The 24,080-nt window shown below is 36.9% G+C and overlaps 4 protein-coding genes across 24 annotated transcripts in view; 1 reads left to right on the forward strand and 3 right to left on the reverse strand.

Moving 5' to 3' along the window:
- cadm2a (cell adhesion molecule 2a) overlaps positions 1–24,080 on the forward strand; it is a 378,094-nt gene that overhangs the window by 248,832 nt on the left and 105,182 nt on the right. The window lies entirely within an intron of this gene.
- LOC306991176 (uncharacterized protein) lies at positions 4,692–6,556 on the reverse strand. The gene is made up of 5 exons (XM_079598792.1): positions 6,288–6,556; positions 5,957–6,187; positions 5,650–5,777; positions 5,365–5,468; positions 4,692–5,253 (listed from the first exon to the last, which is right to left on the reverse strand). The coding sequence occupies exons 1-5, from the start codon at positions 6,403–6,405 to the stop codon at positions 5,088–5,090; spliced, it is 747 nt and encodes a 248-aa protein (XP_079454918.1). The 5' UTR covers positions 6,406–6,556; the 3' UTR covers positions 4,692–5,087.
- LOC306991174 (uncharacterized protein) lies at positions 8,004–10,944 on the reverse strand. The gene is made up of 5 exons (XM_079598787.1): positions 10,477–10,944; positions 10,130–10,381; positions 9,815–9,942; positions 9,604–9,710; positions 8,004–9,497 (listed from the first exon to the last, which is right to left on the reverse strand). Exons 1-5 carry the CDS (start codon positions 10,592–10,594, stop codon positions 9,326–9,328), a joined length of 777 nt encoding a protein of 258 aa, XP_079454913.1. The 5' UTR covers positions 10,595–10,944; the 3' UTR covers positions 8,004–9,325.
- Positions 12,451–15,392, reverse strand: LOC306991171 (uncharacterized protein). The gene is made up of 5 exons (XM_079598784.1): positions 15,084–15,392; positions 14,629–14,985; positions 13,392–13,519; positions 13,181–13,287; positions 12,451–13,082 (listed from the first exon to the last, which is right to left on the reverse strand). Exons 1-5 carry the CDS (start codon positions 15,259–15,261, stop codon positions 12,905–12,907), a joined length of 948 nt encoding a protein of 315 aa, XP_079454910.1. The 5' UTR covers positions 15,262–15,392; the 3' UTR covers positions 12,451–12,904.

The raw sequence follows: 24,080 nt of genomic DNA on the forward strand, positions 1-24,080 counted from the left end.
TTCAACAATGCTGTTTGTGTTAAATGAGGTTCAAATGCATGTATTATCATACAATCACTCCTTCACTTCCTTCAGGTATTGAGATCAACTGCTCATACATTTCCTCAAAAAACATAGTTGCCAGTAACAATTATATGAAAGCAAAATCATTAACACAGTTTGCATGTTTATGTGTAAGGCCTTTAAGGAGTCAATTTTTGTTCTGAGTTCTTTTGGAAACTTAGGGGCATCAGATCCCACAAAACTTCACACCTTGACTTCAACAATCTGACTGTTGTTCATGTTCTAAATAAAATATATGAAACTGTTTGCTGATTTTACCTTCTATACATATATTTCTCTTCACATAGTTCAGGAAATATGGCAATTAATTATTGAAGACAAGTAAATTACCATCAAGCAGTGTTACTGTATTGTCATAATTGTTACGGAAAGCAGCAAGACTTTGTAGATAACTGTTGTATGAAAATTAATTGTGAAAAGTATTGTGATCTGAAATATTCTTTCTTGATACATGTGTGAGTATATGTGTGTAGTAGCATGCATCAATAGGTTGTCACAGTATTTTCTGGCCCCTTGATACATTTAAAGCAAAACCTTAGGTGACTATGGATCACAATGGATTTGTTGTTTGATTAACATTAATGACATATAGCTATTTATAGGCAGCTGTCACTTTAAGACCGATTTGCACGGATCCAATATAATAATGCACATCCTTCTCTTGTTCTCTTTCTCTTGAGACATAACCGAGTTTACGAGAATACTTGCCGAGACTGGTATTTTGACCTAATTTTGTGTGTATGTGTCCATCCAAGTGCAAGGCGACGCAGAAGAGGAATCCGCTATGTTGGCAGCTATGCGCATAACAGCGCGCGAATACCGAATTCAATTCTTTTTTGCCTCTTCTAGTGCTTGAATAGTTTAAAATCTACTGAATGTGTAATCTAGCAAGATAAAACACTCGTAAATTATAAACTTTCAGTCTATGGCAGTTAAACTTGAAATTAATCCACGAATCACATGCGTGCCGAACCGCGGTGCCTGGTCATTACGGATCACGGATCAGCAACGATCCGTTTAACCCCTACTGTATGGGGGTGAACTATAAGGGCTCTGTGCTCGACTCCTAAATTAAGTTTGTTTTAGACATAAAAATTATTAATTGGTAAAAACTAAATTTTTATTTAGTTTTCGGTCCCACTTTATATTAAGTGGCCCTAATACCTGTGAACTTACATGGTAACTACATGTGTACATAGTATGTAACTACAGTGTAAGTACACATTAGTACATAGTATCTACAGCTGTAACATTTGCGTAACTACACATATGTAACAACCCTCAGAATGGTATGTGTAAGTACAAATGTGTAACAGGACATTGGTAACAACATTTTTTCACTTCAGTAAGTACACATGTGTAACAGTAATTATGTAACTACATTTTGTAACTACAATATATAGCCTATTTGTTGTTCCACTTCCACATGCAGTTTTAGATACTGCAGTTACCAGTTGGAATACATGTATTTATGACTGGCAGGACTAATGTTGAATTACAACTAAAGTTTCACCTTGTGATACCAGTGTTACATGGTAACTCCTCAGGAACTGTCCACTTAATATAAAGTGTAATTGTTAAGGTAATTGTAGTGTACATCAGTGTCGTTACATGATAATTCCATAGGAACTGTCCACTTGTTGGAAATTAAATACATTTATACTAGGGGTGTGCATTGGCACTGCCCTCACAATTCGATTCGATTACGATTCACCAGGTAACGATTCGATTCAATTCGATTCTACGATGCATTGCGATGCATCAAAATTCTACTGCACACAACAAGGCAAATTTTTCATCAGTCATGAGGCAATACAAGCAGTCATATATTGAACAACAGATTTTATAGGCTGCTATGTGTGTATTATCACTCTCCTGTATCTGACATAAATGTCATTAAACAAAATAAAATTGAATGGTAGGCTACAGGGTATTGTATATGGCATTTTCAAACCTGAAAAAGAAAACATAAATCACTGCTTTCTAGGGCTGTAATCTCCCAGTCGATTGTTGGTCGATACGTTCTTGCTTGACCAAAATTCTGATTAGTCGATTTTTTTCCACGTTCATTTCATCAGTTTTGCCGCGTTCATTTCATCAGTTTTGCAGTGTTAATTTCATCAGTTTTGCCGTGTTCATTTCATCAGTTTTGCCGTGTTCATTTCATCAGTTTTGCCGTGTTCATTTCATTCGTTTTGCGCGTTCATTTCATCAGTTTTGCCGCGTTCATTTAATTCGTTTTGCGCGTTCGTTTCATCAGTTTTTCCGCGTTCATTTAATTCGTTTTGCGCGTTCGTTTCATCAGGTGGAAAGCACTAATTGCTAATGGGGGTGTTTTCAGAGCACCCCTGTTTCACAGGTAACAGTCTGTCTTCAGAACACCCCCCTTGTTTTCACTTCTTTTGGATTAGCCCAAACCACTGGAGAAGAGAGACAAATTGAAGAAAGTAGGCTACTAGAAGGTTTGCTGAATATTATTTATTTAATTGAGAGACCGTTTAATTCATAGTCAGTCCTCCTCTACCATGTCAACAAAGACATCGGCAGTGTGGCAGCATTTTTTTTTTAGAAGACGGGAAAAAATGATTGCAGCCCAATGCGCAGTGCCACTGTTTGTATTAGTTTTGAGCCTATGCTTTATTTTTCAGTTATGCACTTTATTTTGTTTTTGCTCTTGATCTGGTTTGTTTAATAAATATTATTTTTTTATTCAAATGGACGTGCCTTTTGTGTTTAAAAGTAAAAGCTTTATGTTAGTCTATTCGTGTCTCAGCCGCGAAGCTGCGCTCCTGTGTTCAGCCTCGTCTTGTTTAGTTTCCCATTAACTTCGTAGAATCCGAAATGTGCCCAGATATCCGCTTTTCCAAGCTTTAGGTGCGTTTTTAATTACTCGTCTATCGCGGTCATCTCCCTCCGCCTCAGCCGTCTTGATTGTTGTTATGCCCACGAAAGTAACTTTATTGTCCAACTCAAGGCCAGAAAATAAACAGTGACATAATCGATTATGGCACTTTGCCGCATCGATGCTGAATCGTGCATATCCCGCATTGCGATGCATCGCCGAATCGATTATTGTTGACACCACTAATTTATACCCAAACTGGTAACTGCAGTATCTAAGACTGCATGTGGAAGTGGAACAACAAATAGGCTACATATTGTTGTTACAAAATGTAGTTACATAATTCCTGTTACACATGTGTACTTACTAATGTGAAAAAAGTGTTGTTACCAATGTCCTGTTACACATTTGTACTTACACATACCATTACGTGGGTTGTTACATACGTGTAGTTACACTAATAATACAGTTTTAGATACTATGTACCAATGTGTACTTACACTGTAGTTACATACTATGTACACATGTAGTTACCATGTAAGTTCACAGGTATTAGGGCCACTTAATATAAAGTGGGACCAGTTTTCTATAAATGAGTTTGACCAAATGTAACACAAGACAGTTATGTTTAAATAAATTTCCATTTGTCTTATTTAGCAGTCTTAATGACATAAAATGTTGCAAATAACTTTGGATTTATTAATAATAAAATAGATGGCTAGATGTGTTTATCAAAGCAAAGGGACTGTTTATTTTAATTACAGAATAAATAAATAAAAGATGTAAAAAAAAAAACCAAGCTAATTTTCTCTAAAAGGCTTAACGGATAGTTCACCATCATTTTCCAATTTGTTTGCATCTTTTTTTTTTTTTTTTTCACTATTCACTATACAAAATAAAAAATTTAGGTGAACTACTTCTTTAATGTTTATCAGGTAAAGCACGCGTGTTTGTAAAGTAGCCCTACTGTATTTATTTTAAATCAGGGGTGTCCAGGCAGCCATAGAAACTAAAAATCAGTAAGTTTACATGCGTTTATAATGGGATTTTGGCAATATTACTATTAAACTTTACCTCATGTAAACATAAAACTTCTATCAAACTAATGCGATTAATTACTCATCTGATAACTACTCATTATCATAGTAACCATATTCACATTAAAATATGTGGTGTACGCCGATTTTAATCACAATAAACAGGTATGTAAACACCTTAAGTACATTATTACTGCTCTGACCAAACTGTGCATGTGCTCGGTTCTACACGGACACTGTGTGTTTCACACAACTTCATGAATGAACCGCTGGGCAGTTTCTGCTCCGTATCTTCATCCAGACGGTGTGAAAAACGCGATGGCAGCGTAAGCAAATTTGGCATTGCGATGTTCATCACAGCACCGAATAATATTCAGTATGTCCATAAAAAAATATATTTTGAATTTGATGCGAGTAGATTAAAACAATGGCCGGTAACATGCATACTGAATGCCTATTCTTAATGTGGGATAACCATACTTATTAGCGAATAATCAGAATAATGAAAATTTCATGTAAACTGGAGTGAAGAGTTCTGCTCGTGTCATGTAAAAATCTTACTGTGATTAAGACCTTACTCTGATTATTAGAAATAATTGCATTATTGGTAAATGTAGTCAACGACTGGGGAACAGAGGAACAGGAACAGAACAAAACCAAACTAAAACACAAAGAAACTAACATACTCATTACAGTCCGCATTTTATACCAAAACATTTCTCTCAATAATAATTCAAAAACTCCTTTTTAACACCTTTATTTTATTCAAACTTCTTTATTTTTAGTACTGGACTGATGCACAATGACTGGTGATAGAGAACTAAATAATGTGCAAATATTGAAGATGTTCACTCCGTTTAGACTGAAATCTCACTTGATATGGCAGAATACTTTGCGTAGTTCACTCGCAAGTCCTTTCTGGTCGATTGTAAAGCATTTACTGTAGTCCTATTTTTGCACATTTTGTATTTCTCCTTAATTAAATAAACCTGACTCATCTCATCAGCTCTTTACAAGAAAGACATTCAAAATGTGCTGTTGAGATCATCCTCCAAAAACAAGGCTGAGAAACACTGCTTTAGATGGTCAATTATTACACAAGTTTTGTTCAATTAATCTTGCCCCAAAAAAGGTGTGTGATGTTCCTATGGCAGTGTGAGTTGTGAAATACTCTTCTCACAGATCCATTGAAAATCTCTACTACACACAACATCATGCAACCCGAATAAAGTTGGCCACCTTGGGTCATGATCCACAATCACAACACAGTTCTCTGATGTACCTCCATTCGGCTCTCCAGACCCCCAGATCCTAAAAATACAGATCAGCATTAGATGTTCAGTGCTGCTTTCTGTGTGATATGATACTGACTGTGATAATCATTTATTAGATATTATTCTGTTCAGTTTAGTGTTTTCTCACCCAGAGGTCAGTGTGCTTCCATCAACCCATTTCAATGTGCCGTCCACATCCCTGTACAGACCAATCCAGATTGAAGTACCACCAAACATGTTCTTAACAAAATCCTGAGCAGATGAAACAGTTGCACATTTATATCATAGAGAGACAATAGACACATTTCATCTGTCCATCTCTCATTTAGTTGCTAGCTACACACACACACACACACACACACACACACACACACACACACACACACACACACACACTTTCTTTTCTGAAAAGATTAGTCTTTCTCTCACTCACTTGTTCTTCTGTGCTGTTTATGATGATCAGATCTGCTCCTCTCTCTCTACAGTCTATTCTGCTCTCATTCCAGCTCTTCATCTCATTCGGCATGTAGTAAAAACTGGATTTATAGTAAGTCCATCCATCTGTAAACAACCAGTTTAACTGTTAGCTTTTTATTCCCTTTTACACTCTCCTGTCAGTAACTTATAACAGATAGTGAACTCATTATGAACACTGGATGTTACCGAGAGCACAACCCAACTACATCATGCTTTAAAAATGTCTGCTGTATAGAAAATAACATAAATGAAATAAACTTTACCATAACTCTGAAGATGATTTCTTAGTTGATTTCTCTCATTGGTCAGGTTTTCATTCTTGAATAGTAGCTGGTTTCTCTCATTGGTCAGGTTTTCATTCTTGGATATGAACTGTTGTCTCTCTTGAGTGAACGTGACACACAGCACTATGACTGCAGTCAGCAGAAGAACACACAGCAACACCACACACACTGCAGCTGCTCTGGAGCTTCTGTTCCTCACAGAATCACTGCCTGAACAACACAGATATGGTGTTATTTTCTTTCTTTATCAATTTAACACAGCACACATCAACTGAAAGTATTAAAAAACGTAGTGAATTAATCTCAGTACCTGTGCATTCAGATGATTTTCTTTGCGTTGAGTCTGTGATCTCTTTTCCAATTGTATCTATGATAACGTCAGAATTTTCGTAGATCTCATCAGTGGCTTTTCCATCTTTTCTGTGCATTTTGCAGGTTGTACTCCTTTCTGTATGTTAATTTACTCTTTCAGTGTCGTCTATATCCACGAACTAACTCTAGTTTCTTTCCTGGACTGTGGACTGTGTTTTGTTCCTCATCTGTGTTTGTGTGCCCAGAATTTATGCAGAAAGCAACTGTTCTTTTGTGAAACTATTTCAATTATGTGTGCATAAAGGAACTTCAAACCACCACAGAAGTTTATTTATTTATTTATACATATTTCAAGTATTTATGCAGAAAGGAACTGCTTTTTGTGGAACTTTAACTTACCACAAAAGTACACTTGTTTTTTTTTGTTTTGTTTTTTTCTACAGTGTGGCTTGGGTTCATTTGAATAGAATTTAAATGCATATATCAAGTTATACGAGAGAGTGATGGTCTGTCCATATAAACTTCCCTCGTCCACTTCACGAAGTGGAACGCACTTCAAAATGGCGGTAGGGATTCCCCCGAGGGGAAGTGCTTAGGGAAGTTTGCAAGTGCGTGTCTAAAAGTAGACTACAACGCAACCTCTAAAGGCTAATATTGCCCACAACCCATTGCACTTTAGAGGAGGTGCTACAAACACGAGTAAAAAGTGTTAAACTACAATAACTACATGGCGGATATGCGCAACCGATGGTAAGAGGTTTAGATAAAGGTTTGAGTGACTAATCAAAGTTTAACCTGATAAAACATTTTTTTATTTAATGTTATCCGTGTTATATTTCATCTGCAATAACAATGTGGACTTTTATATAGATCTGTTTGATCATTCACTTTTAAATGCTTCATTATGAGGAGAGTTCTCCACATGAAAGACCCGTGACTGCAGATCAACGTCCTTCTGCATTTCTCTCCGATACAGAAATGAATTGAAATGTGGAGGATGTTAACTGTGACAAGATTTGACAGGCCAGTTTACTGCGACAGAGAGCAACCGTTAAAGACACTATTGTATGACGTGACCGTATGTCCCAAAGATGGCTTACTCTTTTGCTACACACTCTAAAGTATCTACCTTTTCTTCACTATAATAGTTAGCTTCTGGTTGTTTTAGCTGTTTAACAGGTTTAGTTAAGAAATTACGTTATCTTTGTAGATAAATATAAATTGTGTACATATAATGATTGTATGTAAACTGTATCTACATTTGAATTTCTTAGAAAAAATTAAGTTTTAGATATAGGTAGATGCTATTTTCACTAACTGCACTTTAAGGCTAATATAGTTGATGGGATTGACTCTCTTTTGGAGTATGTCTCTATAGCGGCCAGTCGATGAATTGTAGTTTAAGTCATTTCCGTGTTGGATTCAAGAAAGAGACCGGAAGGTTGTCGCTTGAGTCCAACCAGACAATGGTGGGAGGTTCTTAGAAAAGAAATAAGACAGTTCAGTTTTGTTTAATATTTTTGATTACTAATAATAATATCCAAATTTTCATTTGTTTTTCTGTAATAGTTTTGATTATATATATATATATATATATATATATATATATATATATATATATATATATATATATATATATATATATATATATATATATATATATATATAGATAATAATGAATGAGTAGATGTGTGTATTAAAAAAAAGATGTTTTAAATAAAATGTAGTTTATTGCAGAACAACAGTAAAGTTTTCAAAACATCAACAAGCTAATTTTTTCAATAAAAGACTTAAAGGGATAGTTATCTCTATAGAATAATTGTACAATCTTTTTTGCATTTTAAAAAAGTTTGAAAGTGGTCTATTCAAAATGTACATTATTAGGTGATTGCAGTGGTGTCTGTTGTTGTAGTGGCGTCTAGTCCATTTAAGTTCACTTCACCTGACAAAACCGCCTTCATTACAGATAATCATCAAATATAGATGACACTGGAGTCACACATATTTTAGAGTTTAAGGTTTGGTGCCATATACTTTTGTAAGGAGTATGGAGTTATTCAGCCAGATTGCTATTCCAAATGACAGACAGCCTCACTGACTTAGACAAAACATTACGCTAAAATCACACAATTTGCAGTGTATTCAGATAAATGTAATTTAGGACATATATATAATATGCATCATCTTTCTCATAGTGACATTATAAAATGCTTGAAAATAAAGCTTCATGTCTTTAAATAATACGCAGTCAGCATTATTTCTCTGAATAAGTTGTGAAGCATGTATTATTTCCTGATGTCTTTTTGTTGACAAACATCAACTTCAGACTCTTGGAGATCTGGGAAACTGTTATAAAGCTACAGGTCAGCTCAAATTATTCAGCTTTATAGCATGACACTTTGCATATGAATTAAGTGTTATTTATACTGTAACCTATATATTAAACTTATTATTATTTTAACCCACATTTAAGTCCTTATCTTTACTGCTTCGAAATGCATGCTGTTAATGAAAACACATTTGAATCATTTGCAGTTACTGTACGAATAAAAATATATAGGCTAACAACATAATTATGTAATCATAGTGAATAACATGGCGAACTAAGTCATATGCGCATCCCTTACAAAACACAAATCTGTATTTAGATTTCAGAATATTATTTGCAATACAAATGTTGAGGTGTCTTGTCCATCAGTTGGTCTGTAATTCCCCACTGTAATGGACAGTTAACTTTTAAATAAGCAGGAGAAGTTTAAAACATTAACACTTAAACAAATAATGACTTGTTATGTATTTGTTTCTCATTAAAACACAATGATTTCCTTTTGATTCAATAGAATGTGACTTAAAATACTAGGGAATACCAATATGGGGGATGGTGGCTTCACTTTTTATGACGTCAATCCAGTCATTTATATAAATCAGCGGGGCTTCCTCCAGGAACAAGGCTGAGAAACACTGCTTTAGATGATAATCAATTATTACACAAGTTTTGTACAGTTAAACTTGTTTCAAAAAAGGTGTGTGATGTTCTTATGGCAGTGTGAGTTGTGAAATTCTCTTCTCACAGATCCATTGAAAAGCTTTAGTACATTCAATATCACACCACCCTACTATATTATCCCACCCTGGCACTGTAGGCACAGCCACAGTCACGACACAGTTCTCTCTTTTATTTCCATTCGGCTCTTTAGACCCCCAGAAGCTGAAAATACAGATCAGCATTAGATGTTCAGTGCTGCTTTCTGTGTGATATGATACTGACTGTGAGAATCATTTATTAGATAATAATCAGTTCAGTGTTTTCTCACCCAGAGGTCAGTGTGCTGTCATCAACCCATTTCCATGTGTTCTCCACATCACTGTCAGTCAGACCAATCCAGACTATAGCTTTACCAATCATGTTCCCAACAAAATCCTGAGCAGAAGAAACGGTTGCATATTTATATCATAAACAGACAATAAACACTTTTCATCTGACCATCTCTCATTTAGCTATAGACACCATAAAGCAACTCTTACTTGTTCTTCTGTGTTGTTTATGATGACCAGATCTGCTCCTCTCTCTCTACAGTCTATTCTGCTCTCACTTGAGCTCTTATTCTCTTTGGATATGTAGTAACAACGGGATTGATAGCAAGTCCGTTCAGCTGTTGACAGAACGAGTTCAGCTATTCGTTTTTTATCCCCATTACACTCACCTGTCAGTAACTTATAAAAGATAATAAACTCATTGATTGTGTTCAGTGAAAGTTACTGAGAGCACAACACAACTCTATCATGTTTTTAAAATGTCTGCTGTATAGAAAATAACTTCATAGATTAAAGAAACTTTACCATAACTCTGAAGATTATTTTTTAGCTGGTCTCTCTCATTGGTCAGGTTTTCATTCTTGGATATTAGCTGGTTTCTCTCCTCAGTAAGGTTGGTAATGTTTGTTAGTAGCTGGTTTCTCTCTTCTGTGTAGTTTGTGCTCTTTGTATAGATGTGAACACACAGCACTATGACTGCAGTCAGCAGAAGAACACACAGCAACACCACACACACTGCAGCTGCTCTGGAGCTTCTGTTCCTCACAGAATCACTGCCTGAACAACACAGATATGGTGTTATTTTCTTTATTTATCATGATTTACACATCAACTGATATCATGAAAACTAAGTGAATTATTAATCTCAGTACCTGTGCATTCAGATGGTTTGCCTTGCGTTGAGTCTGTGATCTCTTTTCCAAAATTACCCTTAATAATATCATAATTTTCGTAGATCTCATCACTGGCTTTTCCATCTTTTCTGTGCATTTTGCAGGTTGTACTCCTTTCTGTATGTTCATTTACTCTTTCAGTGTCGTCTATATGCCAACGAACTAACTCTAGTTTCTCTCCTGGACTGTGGACTGTGTTTTGTTCCTCATCTGTGTTTGTGTGCCCATAATTTATGCAGAAAGGAACTGTTCTTTTGTGGAAATGTTTCGATTATTTATGCATAAAGGAACTTCAAACCACCACAGAAGTACACTGGAATCTAGTGACTAGATTATATTTTTCTCAGCCGTGTGGATTGGGTTCATATCCAATAGGTTAAATGTTTTTTTGTTGTGAAAGGCTTCTGTGGTGATTGATATATTTAAAACAAAACCATAGGAGGGAACTATAAATATCTATTCTCAGGATCTATTGATTATTTTATTACTGATATGCCAATAGTTAGCTTCTGGTTGTTTTTGCTATAAAAGGTTTAGTTAAGAAGTGACGTTATCTTTTTAGATAAATATAAATTATGCACATACAATTGTAAATTGTATCTACATTTGAATTTCTTAGAAAAATTAAAGTTTTAGATGTAGGTAGATGCTATTTGCACTAACTGCAAACATTAGTTATTAATTACACTCAGTGCAAAGAAAGTTTTTTTTTTTTTTTTTTTTTTGCACTTGGAGTGTGAATAGTGGCAAATAGTATTTGCACCTCAGTAAATTGTAGAAAGTTAGCATAGTGTCATATAACAAAATATTCAGAAAGGATAAAATATCTAAAGGCCTATAAGTCTATTAATTTACTGTTTGGCACTTTATTTCAACTTTTCAAATATGTTCAAGTATGTAAAATAAATCTCTCCAAACTGATATGCAATGTAAATAGATAAAAGAATGGGATTGGGAAAAGGCAGATTTGAACTCTGATCAGTCGTGTGACGTGTCAATAGTATTATCCGTTGTTCTCACTCTCACACTACTAGTTATCAGCTCTGTGTCTTTAGTCAGTTTATCTAGTCCAACCAGACAATGGTGGGAGGTGTTAGTGTAAAAAGGATTTGCCAACCTCCGTTTTAAATGTAAAATTTTATCCAAGTCATTCTTAGAAAAAACAAGACAGTTCGGTTTTGTTTATTTTTGATTACTAAGTATAATATCCACATTTTAATTAGTTTTTCTGTAATAGTTTTGATTACTCATATATTTTTTTTTATAATACTGAATGAGTAAATGTGTGCATTCAAAGCAAAGAGATGTTTTATATTAAATTTAGTTTATTGCAGAACAACAATAACGTTATAAATAACAACAATACATTTTTAGGTGAACTATCTCTAATGTTTATCAGGTAAAGCATGTGTGTTTGTAAAGTAGGCCTACTGTATTTATTTTATAGCAGTGGTGTCTGTTGTTGTAGTGGCGTCTAGTCCATTTAAGTTCACTTCACCTGACAAACCGCCTTCATTACAGAACATCATCAAATATAGATGACACTGGAGTCACACATATTTTAGAGTTTAAGGTTTGGTGCCATATACTTTTGTAAGGAGTATGGAGTTATTCAGCCATATTGCATCTTGCTCATAGTGACATTATAAAATTCTTGAAAATAAAGCTTCATGTCTTTAAATAATACGCAGTCAGTGTAATTTCTCTGAATAAGTTGTGAAGCATGTATATATTATTTCCTGATGTCAGCTTTTATTCAAATTATTCAGCTTTTTACTAGCATGACACTTTGCATATAAATGAAGTGTTTATATATATATATATATATATATATATATATATATATATATAATATATATATATATATATATATATATATATATATATATATATATATATATATATATATATATATATATATATATATATATATATAACCCTGTTCAATCGTTTACAGTTACTGTACGAATAGACTAGCAACATAATTAAATAATCATAAGCATGCCTTACAAAACATGAATCTGTATTCCGATTTCAACAAGAATAATTTTGATATTTGCAATACAAATGTTGAGGTGTCTTGTCCATCAGTTGGTCTGAAATTCCCCTCTGTAATGGACAGTTAACTTTTAAATAAACAGGAGAAGTTTAAAACAATAACACTTAAACAAATAATGACTCGTTAGGTAATGTTTTCTCATTAAAACACAATGATTTCCTTTTGATTCAATAGAATGTGACTTAAAATACTAGGGAATACCAATATGGGGGATGGTGGCTTCACTTTTTATGACGTCAATCCAGTCATTTATATAAATCAGCGGGGCTTCCTCCAGGAACAAGGCTGAGAAACACTGCTTTAGATTTTGTATAGTTAAACTTGTTTCAAAAAAGGTGTGTGATGTTCTTATGGCAGTGTGAGGTGTGAAATTCTCTTCTCACAGATCCATTGAAAATGTAAACTACATTTAACATCAAGCCACCCTACTATATTACCCCACCCTGGCACTGTAGGCACAGCCACAGTCACGGCACAGTTCTCTGTTGTATCTCCATTCGGCTCTCCAGACCCCCAGAAGCTGAAACTACAGATCAGCATTAGATGTTCAGTGCTGCTTTCTGTGATATGATACTGACTGTGAGAATCATTTATTATATAATAATCAGTTTAGTGTTTTCTCACCCAGAGGTCAGTGTGCTGTTATCAACCCATTTCCATGTGCCCTCCACATCTCTGTCAGTCAGACCAATCCAGACTATAGCTTTCCCAATCATCTTCTTAACAAAATCCTGAGCAGATGAAACAGTCACACATTTATATCATAAACAGACAATAAACACTTTTCATCTGACCATCTCTCATTTAGCTATAGACACCATAAAGCAACTCTTACTTGTTCTTCTGTGTTGTTTATGATGACCAGATCTGCTCCTCTCTCTCTACAGTCTATTTTGCTCTCAGTCGAGCTCTTATTCTCTTTGGATATGTAGTAACAACGGGATTGATAGCAAATCCATTCAGCTGTTGACAGAACGAGTTCAGCTATTAGTTTTGTATTCCCATTACACTCACCTGTCAGTAACTTATAAAAGATCATAAACTCATAGGGCCCTATTTTAACGATCTGAAACGCAAGTGTCAAAGTGCAAAGCGCAAGTAACTTTGTGGGCGGATCCCGGCGCTGTTGCTATTTTCCCGGCGGGATAAACGACTCTTGCGCCCGACGCAAATCTAAAAGGGGTTGGTCTGAAGTAGCTTCATTATTCATAGGTGTGGTTTGGGCGTAACGTGAAATAAACCAATCAGAGCGTCCTCTCACATTCCCTTTAAGAGCAGGCGCGCTTGTTCCATGGCGGATTGCTATTATAACGGCGGATTTGCCGGCGCACACCAGGAGCGGTTCACAGCCGAGGAGGCCGACGTTCTCGTCAGGGCTGTAAAACACAGAGAAGTGACATTGGGGATGATGGGAGAAACCCACCCAAATTAGCTTCGGTTAAACAGGCGTATAATTTGGGTAGTAAATGTGTAGCCTAATCTAGATTTTTTTTTTTTTTTTTAATCTAGATAGATCTTTTTCACTTCTTCACGGACACAACAGTGATTTCCCTCGTGTGTTAATATTTTTCCTTGTAATAATGTATGATTTGCAAAAATGAAAACTGCTGTTGAAAACTAATATCTGTTTATATTAGAGAATCAAAGTGGATGCGGGTTATCATTATGGCCAAGTACGCGCCCTTAAAATACCATATCACTAACGCGCAACGCGCCACTGTCTTTAGACTGTTTTTTTCCTGGTCAGTTGCGCAATTGCTTTCTAAAACTGGAAAATAGCACCATGGAAGTTTTGCGCCGGAACACGCCTCCTCTTTGCGCTGAACCGCCCCCGCGAGCGCAAGTTCATTTCCTAATTTACCGACGTGCGTCTGTGGAGGGAAAAGTCCGCTGTGCGCGGGTGCAAAATAGGAATGATACATGCGTCGGTGTACAAAGTCAATTGCGCTGGGTGCAAGATAGGGCCCCTAGATTGTGTTCAGTGAAAGTTACTGAGAGCACAACACAACTCTATCATGTTTTTAAAATGTCTGCTGTATAGAAAATAACTTCATAGATTAAAGAAACTTTACCATAACTCTGAAGATATTTTTTTAGCTGGTCTCTCTCATTGGTCAGGTTTTCATTCTTGGATATTAGCTGGTCTCTCTCATTGGTCAGGTTTTCAGTCTTGAATATTAGCTGGTCTCTCTCATTGGTCAGGTTTTCAGTCTTGAATAGTAGCTGGTCTCTCTCATTGGTCAGGTTTTCAGTCTTGAATAGTAGCTGGTCTCTCTCATTGGTCAGGTTTTCATTCTTGGATATGAACTGTTGTCTCTCTTGAGTGAACGTGACACACAGCACTATGACTGCAGTCAGCAGAAGAACACACAGCAACACCACACACACTGCAGCTGCTCTGGAGCTTCTGTTCCTCACAGAATCACTGCCTGAAGATGACAGACATTATGCGAGGCTATTTTCTTCTTCAATTAAAACAATTTACATCAGCTTGTATGAGTAAACGTATTGGTTAATCTCAGTTTACCTGTGTGTTGAGGTGTTTGGGTTTTCGCTGTTTGGGTTTCGAAGTCCTCAGTGTCTTTCTTATGTTTCATGTCTCTTACAGCCTCAGCAGTGATGTAGATATCAACTGTCTTATCTATTCTGTCTTCTGATTCCATCATTGAACCTTTATCCATACCGTCATTCACAAGCCCAGACATTATTAGTGCAGTTTGGATGGCTACAACTTTTTAACTATGCCGTAATTGTGAAATTTTAAAGCTACAAGTCAAACCTAACTAACTAATATCTCACCTGAAGTGAATTTTTTGTACTCCTGATGTCTGTCTGTGTGTCTAAGGTAATATGTCATGTATTTATGTAAAAAGGAACTTGCAACACTTAGGAAGTTAACACATGTCACAATTTTCTGCAATTGGATTGGTTAACTTTTTACAAAACATTTCTGTTTAACTAAAACATGTTTAGTGTGGCTGTGCAGCACCTTTTATTAACAAATGCATTATATGTTTTTATTACAGGGCTTGGTTGAATTCTAATGTAGAATGCGGTCTGTTATTTCTTGATAACAGACCGCTGCTAAGTATAACAGACCGTTGCCATGGACGCAGGATTCTAACCGTAGAGGACTATTTTCTTTAGCGGAAGCCATATAAATAGTTTTTAAATCAATAAATTCCTTTTTAAATCAATATTTTGTGTCAAATTGTTGATTTATTTGGTAGGTAGCCATGTAATAAGCGGGATAATCTATAGCGAGTTGGTTGTTATAGCGAATACAACCCCTTCAGGCTGATTCAAGACCCCTCCGCTTGGCGTCGGGCTCCCGAACAGCCTGTCGGTGTTGTATTCGCTATAACAACCGCCTCGCTATACATTATCCCTTAAATACACTTTTCTCTCTAAAACTTCTCATTCTGTTGTCAGATGATCAAGCACATACGACAGATGAACTCAAATGATAATTTTGGGGAAGCAAATACTTTTAATTTCTCTTTTATTCAATTGCTCAATGGCATGTGACTCATGGGTTCATTTAAATCAAACAGATATTGAACGCACACAGTGTCAGACATTCTTCTATATTAGAGAATGGCTGTAACTACCGGCTGTCAAGATGCTTCATCATGGTCGCTTTGTTCTGCGACTTTAGAAAAGCTAAACTCAGCAGGCAAGCCAGCTAAAACTATTATGTTGCTAAACTGTCAGACAACTTTTCCCTCCTCTCTGTCGTTTACTTTCTCTTCGTCTCTCAGAGCAATTTCTCCCACCTGAGGTTTTAATTGTCGGAGCAACTGAAGCGACGTGACAGAAGTCATTTTGTGGTCCATTATGTTTGTATGCAAAAGACAGGCCCAACAATTAGCATGTCACTGAAAAGCATTGTTCTACACTTCCCAGTCATTAAAGGTAATCTTCCTGAAAAATGCGCTCTTTGCTTCAGTCATCACCTTCATATGGGTTATGTCTCTTAAGGAGCTATATTGTGAAAAATCCGATTATTAATCAATTTTACAGTAAAACATCTGAATGTCTTTAAAACAATATCTACATATAAACAAGAACTAAGTGTTTTTGGCTTTTTTAAAGCTTTGTTTTAAACAGACCAAAACACTCATTGTATTATGTTTTTTTGGAATGTATATGGAAAAATACAATAGTAATTGTAAAATTAATTTCTTATTTTGACTTAAATTTCCCTTGACCTAGTCATAACCTGACAGCTATTATTGAAGCTTTTCCTGATTTTATTTTATTTTTAAAAATATTTTACTGGCTATTTGCAAGTTTTTAATCGTCAGTGGTATACAGTAGTATACACTTCCATTCAAAACATTTGGGGTAAGAAGGATTTTATTTAAAGAAAATAACTTTTTAGAACTTTAAAGAAAAAGACAAATGTAATTGATCAAAAGGGCAGCCCTGCCGAAAATTTGACAGTAAGAACTTTTAGATTGGTAAAAATATTTCTATTTTAAATTATTTCTGTTCTTTTAAACTTTTTTTTTTTTATGAAAGTATCCGGACAAAAAATGCATCTAAATTTTAAGCAACTGTTTTAAACATTGATAATAAAAAGACATGTTTCTTTAGCAGCAAATCAGCATATTATAATGATTTCTGAAGGATCCTGTGACACTGAAGACTGGAGTAGTGATGCTGAAAATGCGGCTTTGCCAGCACAGGAAACAAATAAATAATTTCTGAAAACATATATTTTAAATAGTAATAATATTTCACAATATTGCTGTTTTTCTGTATTTTAGATCAAGTTTATAGGATGGAGTGAACAGCTTCAAATCATAATAAGGTTATTTCATGATAATATAATGGTATCAAAAATGCAGTTTCCCCTTTTCACTATAGTATTTGCATAAGATTTGACTTTATGTGTAATGAACCACAAATTAGAGGAAGTTGATCGTGGCCCTATATGAACTACACAACAGACCAATTGTTTACAAATGATAAGGACTCTATTTCTCATTGTGTTTTTCTAATAGGGAAATGTATCTAATATGTTGTCACATCTTACCATTCGGTACCAAAACGTATTCAATGGAATATGTTGAATCTAAGAGGTGAGGAGTTATATATTCCAAATTATACATTCAGTGTTCTTTCCTGCAGTTTTTTCCACTGTCAGTCAATCTCAAACACTGTCTATACAGAGAGGAAATTTAAAATGGCCCCTTGCTTATTTTCCAACAATTTGATTGGCTGCTACCCTGGAGCGTGTATCGGGTCTTTGTCTGGGTTGACAAGAAGTCAGGCATGAAGGATATGACATTGTAATGAGTCACCGTTATCGCGGCCATTAGAAGGCCCGCACGCCGAAGTTTGAGTGACTGGTGTAGGAAGGCAGACGCTAACAGTCCGCGTGGATCCATCAAGCTCCTGCCATTGTTCGCCCGCATTAGAGGGGCAGCTTTCTAATGGTAATTGAGTTTGTTTCGTTTGCCGAAAGCAGGAAAAATGCCACCGGCTCCACTGATGAGGGTCCTTGATTAGGCCTCAGCTTTATTTCCCATTCTTTTTACACAACTGGAGAGAGCGTTTCACATAAGTGATGAGACAGGCTCTCTTCAGCAGGACCCCAAGAGGGAGTTTCGCGGTCCCAGCGGGTCCCCGTGCACGCGTAATGCGGGAGCTTTATGCTGATGTGAAATGCCAAGGGTGCAGGCAGCCATCCATCATTGTTACGGCAGTGGCTTCTGTTTGGACTCAATGCAGGAGACACATTTTATTCCCTATTATTAATTATTTTGAACTCTCATTGCAGCTTTAGTTTACTTTCTCTCGGTGCGTCTCGATTAGTGTTGCTCAGAACAGATTTTTCAACTCGCGTACATCTGATAACATGGTGCGTTTTACCGGTAAGTGTTAACCGATCACATCCCAGATATAGTGGCTAATTATCCAGCCCAGGTTCTACCAAAATTGTAGCAAAACTCCAAATACATACCTATACATACAGTTTCCAACTGAAATGTACACTAGAGACTAAAACAGCAAAATCGTTTATTGCTTTTCACACAAATTATCAATGCAGTGGAGACGAGTGACTGAGTAAACCAGGCTTATATAGGGTGAGCTACCAAGGCTAATGAGACATGGCTGAAGACAATCATGTATAATGAGACCGGGCAGTGATATGGGGAATGTAGTCCTTGATTGTGTGGCAATAGTCTGGGGTAGAGTGCCCTCTGGTGGCTATCAGTTGCACTCCAGCTGGTAATCCTCCTCCTTCCCCAGCTCCACCTGTATATATCTGCTATGGGTAATTCATGTACGTTATATTGTAGAGCAGCAGCATGTCTGTCTTGCTCACATAGCGTGTCGTGTATGTATTGGCAGTAGCAAGTCCTGTACTTGCTCTCCCGCAGCAGCAGCAGCAATAACCTGTAGCAGCAGAAGCAATAAAAGCAGCAGCAGCGTAGTAGATCTATTCCGCCAAGACCATAGTTCGAATTTAGGGGGGTATTGGGGGGGTCCGACCCCCCTAGATGAGACTTGGACCCTCCCAAAAGGGATGAAAATAATAGTTTGGGGGGTACTGATTTAAAAAAATATATATATATAATGTTAGCCTATCCAAAATTGTATGTATTTAAATGCAGTATTACCATCACATACCAACAATTCAGGAAATAATCTAATGAAATACGATTTTCAAACCCTCACTCCCCATTGGGCTGTACCATTTCTCTGATACATTCAGAGTCAGACTGTTCGTTGCTATGGTTCTTTGATATCACTTCACTTGCTGTTAAATCGTACGTACTGGGTACAGGGGCAGGCGCTGGTGTGTCAGCGAAAAATTAAGAGTAAGTGGCTGAATCAACTTTGTCTTAACAAGAGGGAATCTGCACTAATATTCAGGGAATTTCGCATATACCGTAGATTATTAGTGGTTCTCATGTGTGTAAGCCTATATAAAATGGAGAGTGACGTCACCAGTCGAAATAGCTGTACCCCCCGAAGCTCACGGTATAATTCGAACACTGGCCAAGACCAAACATACAACATTGTCATACGCATTACCATACCAATCATTCCGAGAGTTATCATGACAGAAATACATTTTAACATTTTCTGAAATGGTAAACTTGTAGAAACTTCAGCTTCTCACTGTTTCTTTTGTTAATATCGGTTGTGATTAAGGTTGGGCACATTGTTTTCAAACGCGGAAGAGCATTCACCTTTTAGTGCCACTCATCAGACATTTCATTTCTGATTTGCTGAGATATGTGCCTGAACTAACATAACAAATTGTTGGCACAGTCACGTTAATCTGTTTTGGAGAAATTTAAACATGCTTTTTAGTGCCACACACTAAAGAGTCACACAAAACGTGCAAGAAGCAACATAGTACTGTGTCAATTTGCAAAAATGTTAACACAGGTGCATATTTTTCACAAGTCTGGGTTGTAATTTTCTGTATCAAAGATCTGCCTCAATAAACCAACGATTAGACAAGAATATAGCAACGGACGAAGGGATTGTGGGAAACATAATGGCGGAGGATGTGTCACATCTCATAGCAATAAACATCCAGTCTGTGGATGGAAAACTCGTTTCTTGAGGGTATATGAGGTGAAGTGGGCAGAACTCATCTGGGAAAGAAAGCTAAACGGTAAACTGATAAACAAAGTGTCCTTTAACGTCAGCAAAAAGGTTACTGTGTGTTCGTGCTGAAGAATATTGAAGGGCTGATTTGTAGCAGTGAACTTTTCACAACTAATTTAAATCATTAATACTTGTCCGTAAATGTCAGATCGGTAATAACACTCAAACCAATAACATGAAGTTGTTGTTAATGAGTTAAAAGCAATAGAGTAAATGAGCTCCTTTATTATGACTTGTGTTATTATGAGATGCTTAGCTTCATCTTAAGTCTGATATAATCAAATATTGTATTTCACAAAGGTGCAATATGTTTCTCCAGCACACAGTGTGCAATAATAATTGAATATTACTTTAAGCGATTGATGTTTAAGTCTTTAATTCCAATAATACAAGTGTTAGACATAAAGTGAAGCCTCACTGGACTGCCCGACTCCAGCCAAACTTCATTAGAGGCTCATAGTTGAGAGCAATATCAGATGTCAGCGAAACAGCAGTGCCCCATAGACTACAGTAACTGAAACTGCAGGCTAAAAAGAGTGAATCAAGTGTTAGACCGAGTCTCATCTGCTTTAAAGTATTAAAAGTCCCCCAGCGCTGCCTGCAGACACCCACCCTTACACGAAAACACAGTACGACAGCATTTCCAGCCCACCTGCTGTAGCATCTGAGAAAAGTTTTTATTTTAAAGTGCTATTTTATGCCGTTTAGAAGAATAAAAAAAGTCATCAAACCTGTGAAATGGCACAAATGGAAGTGTGGGAATTATGTAGTGACAAAACAATGTTAAAAAACAATCCAAACATCACAATGTGTGATCAGCCTGATCATTCAGGAAGTGTTTGGCGAGTTCTGCAAGGAACCACACACAGACATGGCCTGAAAACGCTGCTCTGCTGTGATTAATGTTGTATCGTAAAAGACTGAGGATGTCCTGAATAATGCACAATCCGAGGGGTCCGTTTTCGCAGCGACACTGCGTGTGGTTACAGTATGACTGCAAAGATGTTTCTGCTGACCTCGATTTCATCCTCATGCACAAATCCCAGGTGTCTTTATGCTGTCAGACGCACACTAAATTGCTTTATCAAGTGGCCCCTTATGTATTTATGAATTCTGTGTGTGGATCGCGTGCCGTGAACGAGGGCCCGCGCTTCTGTGTGGGGAATGAATAATAGACGGAGTGGAAGGGGAAATATGGACGAGTTATACAAGCAGGCCTTGGGGTGGATGAGGGCGGATAAACTTCCCCTTCATCCTTCCTCTGACAAACCGCCCTGGAGAGTCACCAAAACATGCAGATTTGTTCAAACACCACAATTTCTTATGGTAAATGGCAAATGGAAGGGAAAAGTCACAGTTGGTAAAAGGCGCTTTCTTAGAAAACACCTCCCTCCTGCGACAGACCATCTCTCTCTCTTTCTCTCTCCGTCTCTGTCTTTCCCTTTGAGGGCTTCACGCTATCCTCATTACAGAAAAGCCGACACACAGTCGCACGGCTGCTCTATCGGCATCGATTTCACCGGTCATTGATGAAGAGCCTTCCCTCAGGAGTCGTCAAACTTCAAAACTGCGCTCAGAAGTCTTTGTTAGCGAGTTTCCACAAAGTGACACAGTGAAAAGAAATAAAAGTAGCCTGAAAATGAGAGGCCAGGTCTTGTTATGAAATATTGACAGTCTGACATTTGCTCTGTATGGTCTGTGTTTTCATTCTGTCTTTCCTTCCTCTTTAGATCCAAAGAGATGAATACACCACACTTCCTCTTTTCTATTACTGGCATTCAATATGAACCAAACCAACTTATATTTTTTCAATATTTATAGAAACTTTTTAAAAGGGATAGTTCAAGGCAAGGCAAGGCAAGGCAAGGCAAGTTTATTTATATAGCACATTTCATACACAATGGTAATTCAAAGTGCTTTACATAGAAAAATTAAAATAATCAAAAGAAATAAGAATAATTAAAACAGTTTAGAGTAAAAAATAAAAATAAAATAAAATAAAATACAGTGCAAACAGTCGGACGAACAGCGGCACAGTGCTCATTCAGTAAATGCAATGTTAAACAGAAGTGTTTTGAGTCTGGATTTGAATGTGGCTACAGTAGGAGCACACCTGATCTCTTCTGGAAGCTGGTTCCAGCTGCGGCTGGCATAATAGCTAAAAGCGGACTCTCCTTGCTTTGAGTGAACCCTTGGTATTTCTAGTTGATGTGATCCTAATGATCTCAGTGATCTGTTGGGTTTATATTCAGTGAGCATATCTGCAATGTATTGAGGTCCTAGGCCATTAAATGATTTATATACCAGTAATAATACTTTAAAATCAATCCTAAATGTGACTGGAAGCCAGTGTAAAGACCTGAGGACTGGTGTGATATGTTCATATTTTCTGGTTCTGCTCAGGATCCTGGCGGCAGCGTTCTGTACGAGCTGCAACTGTCTTATGGTCTTTTTGGGAAGGCCAGTGAGGAGTCCATTACAATAATCCACCCTGCTGGTGATGAAAGCATGCACAATTTTCTCTAAGTCTTGACTGGAAACAAAGCATCTAATTCTTGCAATATTTTTTAGATGATAGTATGCTGATTTAGTTATTGCTTTGACATGACTACTGAAGCTAAGGTCTGACTCTAGAGACACACCAAGATTCCTGACTTGATTTTTAGTTGTTTGACCTCTAGAGTGGAGGTATGCATTCACCTTGAGAACTTCATCTTTGTTTCCAAACGCAATGACTTCAGTTTTGTCTTTGTTTAACTGAAGAAAGTTTTGGCACATCCAGCTGTTGACTTCATCAATGCATTGGAACAGGGAGTCAATGGGGCTGTAATCGTTAGGCGATAGGGCTAAGTAGATCTGTGTGTCGTCTGCATAGCTGTGGTAAGAGATTTGGTTCTTTCTCATTATTTGGCTCATTGGAAGCATGTACAGGTTGAATAGGAGTGGCGCAAGAATTGAGCCTTGAGGAACTCCGCATGTCATGGATGTCCACTCAGACTTATGGTCTCCTATACTCACATAATAACCTCTCGCTTCTAAGTATGACCTGAACCATTTTAGGACTATCCCAGAAAGACCCACCCAGTTTTCCAGCCTGTCAAGAAGTATGTTGTGATCGACAGTGTCAAATGCAGCACTGAGGTCGAGTAGCACCAGCACTGATATTTTGCCTGTATCAGTATTTAAGCGAATATCGTTAATTATCTTTATGAGCGCTGTCTCTGTGCTGTGATGCGATCGGAAACCAGATTGAAAATTGTCAAAGTATCCATTTGAGCTTAAGAATTTGTTCAGCTGATTGAAAACAACTTTTTCAATGATCTTGCCAATGAAAGGAAGATTTGAGATCGGTCTATAATTGCTTAATATAGTCTTATCAAGATTACTCTTTTTTAGGAGGGGTTTGACAACTGCAGTTTTCAGGGAGTTTGGAAAACTTCCAGAGAGAAGTGAGGCATTTACCACTTCTAGGAGATCTGCTTCTAAGCTGTTTAACACACTTTTGAAGAAAGATGTGGGAAGAGCGTCAAGGGCGCAGGTTGATGTTTTAAGGTGCTGTACGGTTTCTTCCAAAATTTTGCCATCAATTTCTTTGAAATCAGACATAGTAACTTTCTCAGGTTGTGGTCTGATCTGTCTGACCCCAGTGCAACTCAGGGATGTGCTGATCACCTTTCTGATATTATTGATTTTCTCAGAGAAGAAAGAAGCAAACTCACTGCACTTGCTGTCTGAGAGCATTTCACTGGGAATCTGGCTCGGGGGGTTTGTTAATCTCTCTACAGTAGCAAAAAGAGTGCGTGTGTTGTTTAAGTTGCTGTTAATAATATTTGAGAAGAAAGTCTGTCTAGCTTTGCCTAGTTCCATATTGAAAGCATGGATGGTGTCT

The sequence above is a fragment of the Phoxinus phoxinus genome (assembly GCF_949152265.1).
Source record: "Phoxinus phoxinus genome assembly, chromosome: 23".
NCBI classification, from domain to species: Eukaryota; Metazoa; Chordata; class Actinopteri; order Cypriniformes; family Leuciscidae; genus Phoxinus; species Phoxinus phoxinus.

Excerpts from the sequence above, each read along its gene's own strand:
- LOC306991176 (XM_079598792.1), bottom strand. The coding sequence starts at position 6,405 with ATGCACAGAAAAGATGGAAAAGCCACTGATGAGATCTACGAAAATTCT. Across the intron at positions 5,778-5,956 it reads AAATCATCTTCAGAGTTATG|ATGGATGGACTTACTATAAA; the intron begins GTAAAGTTTATT and ends GGTTGTTTACAG. Across the intron at positions 5,469-5,649 it reads TAAACAGCACAGAAGAACAA|GATTTTGTTAAGAACATGTT; the intron begins GTGAGTGAGAGA and ends TCATCTGCTCAG.
- LOC306991174 (XM_079598787.1), bottom strand. The coding sequence starts at position 10,594 with ATGCACAGAAAAGATGGAAAAGCCAGTGATGAGATCTACGAAAATTAT. Across the intron at positions 10,382-10,476 it reads CAAACCATCTGAATGCACAG|GCAGTGATTCTGTGAGGAAC; the intron begins GTACTGAGATTA and ends TGTGTTGTTCAG. Across the intron at positions 9,711-9,814 it reads TAAACAACACAGAAGAACAA|GATTTTGTTGGGAACATGAT; the intron begins GTAAGAGTTGCT and ends TCTTCTGCTCAG.
- LOC306991171 (XM_079598784.1), bottom strand. The coding sequence starts at position 15,261 with ATGTCTGGGCTTGTGAATGACGGTATGGATAAAGGTTCAATGATGGAA. Across the intron at positions 14,986-15,083 it reads CCAAACACCTCAACACACAG|GCAGTGATTCTGTGAGGAAC; the intron begins GTAAACTGAGAT and ends TGTCATCTTCAG. Across the intron at positions 13,520-14,628 it reads AAAATATCTTCAGAGTTATG|CTGAATGGATTTGCTATCAA; the intron begins GTAAAGTTTCTT and ends TTCTGTCAACAG.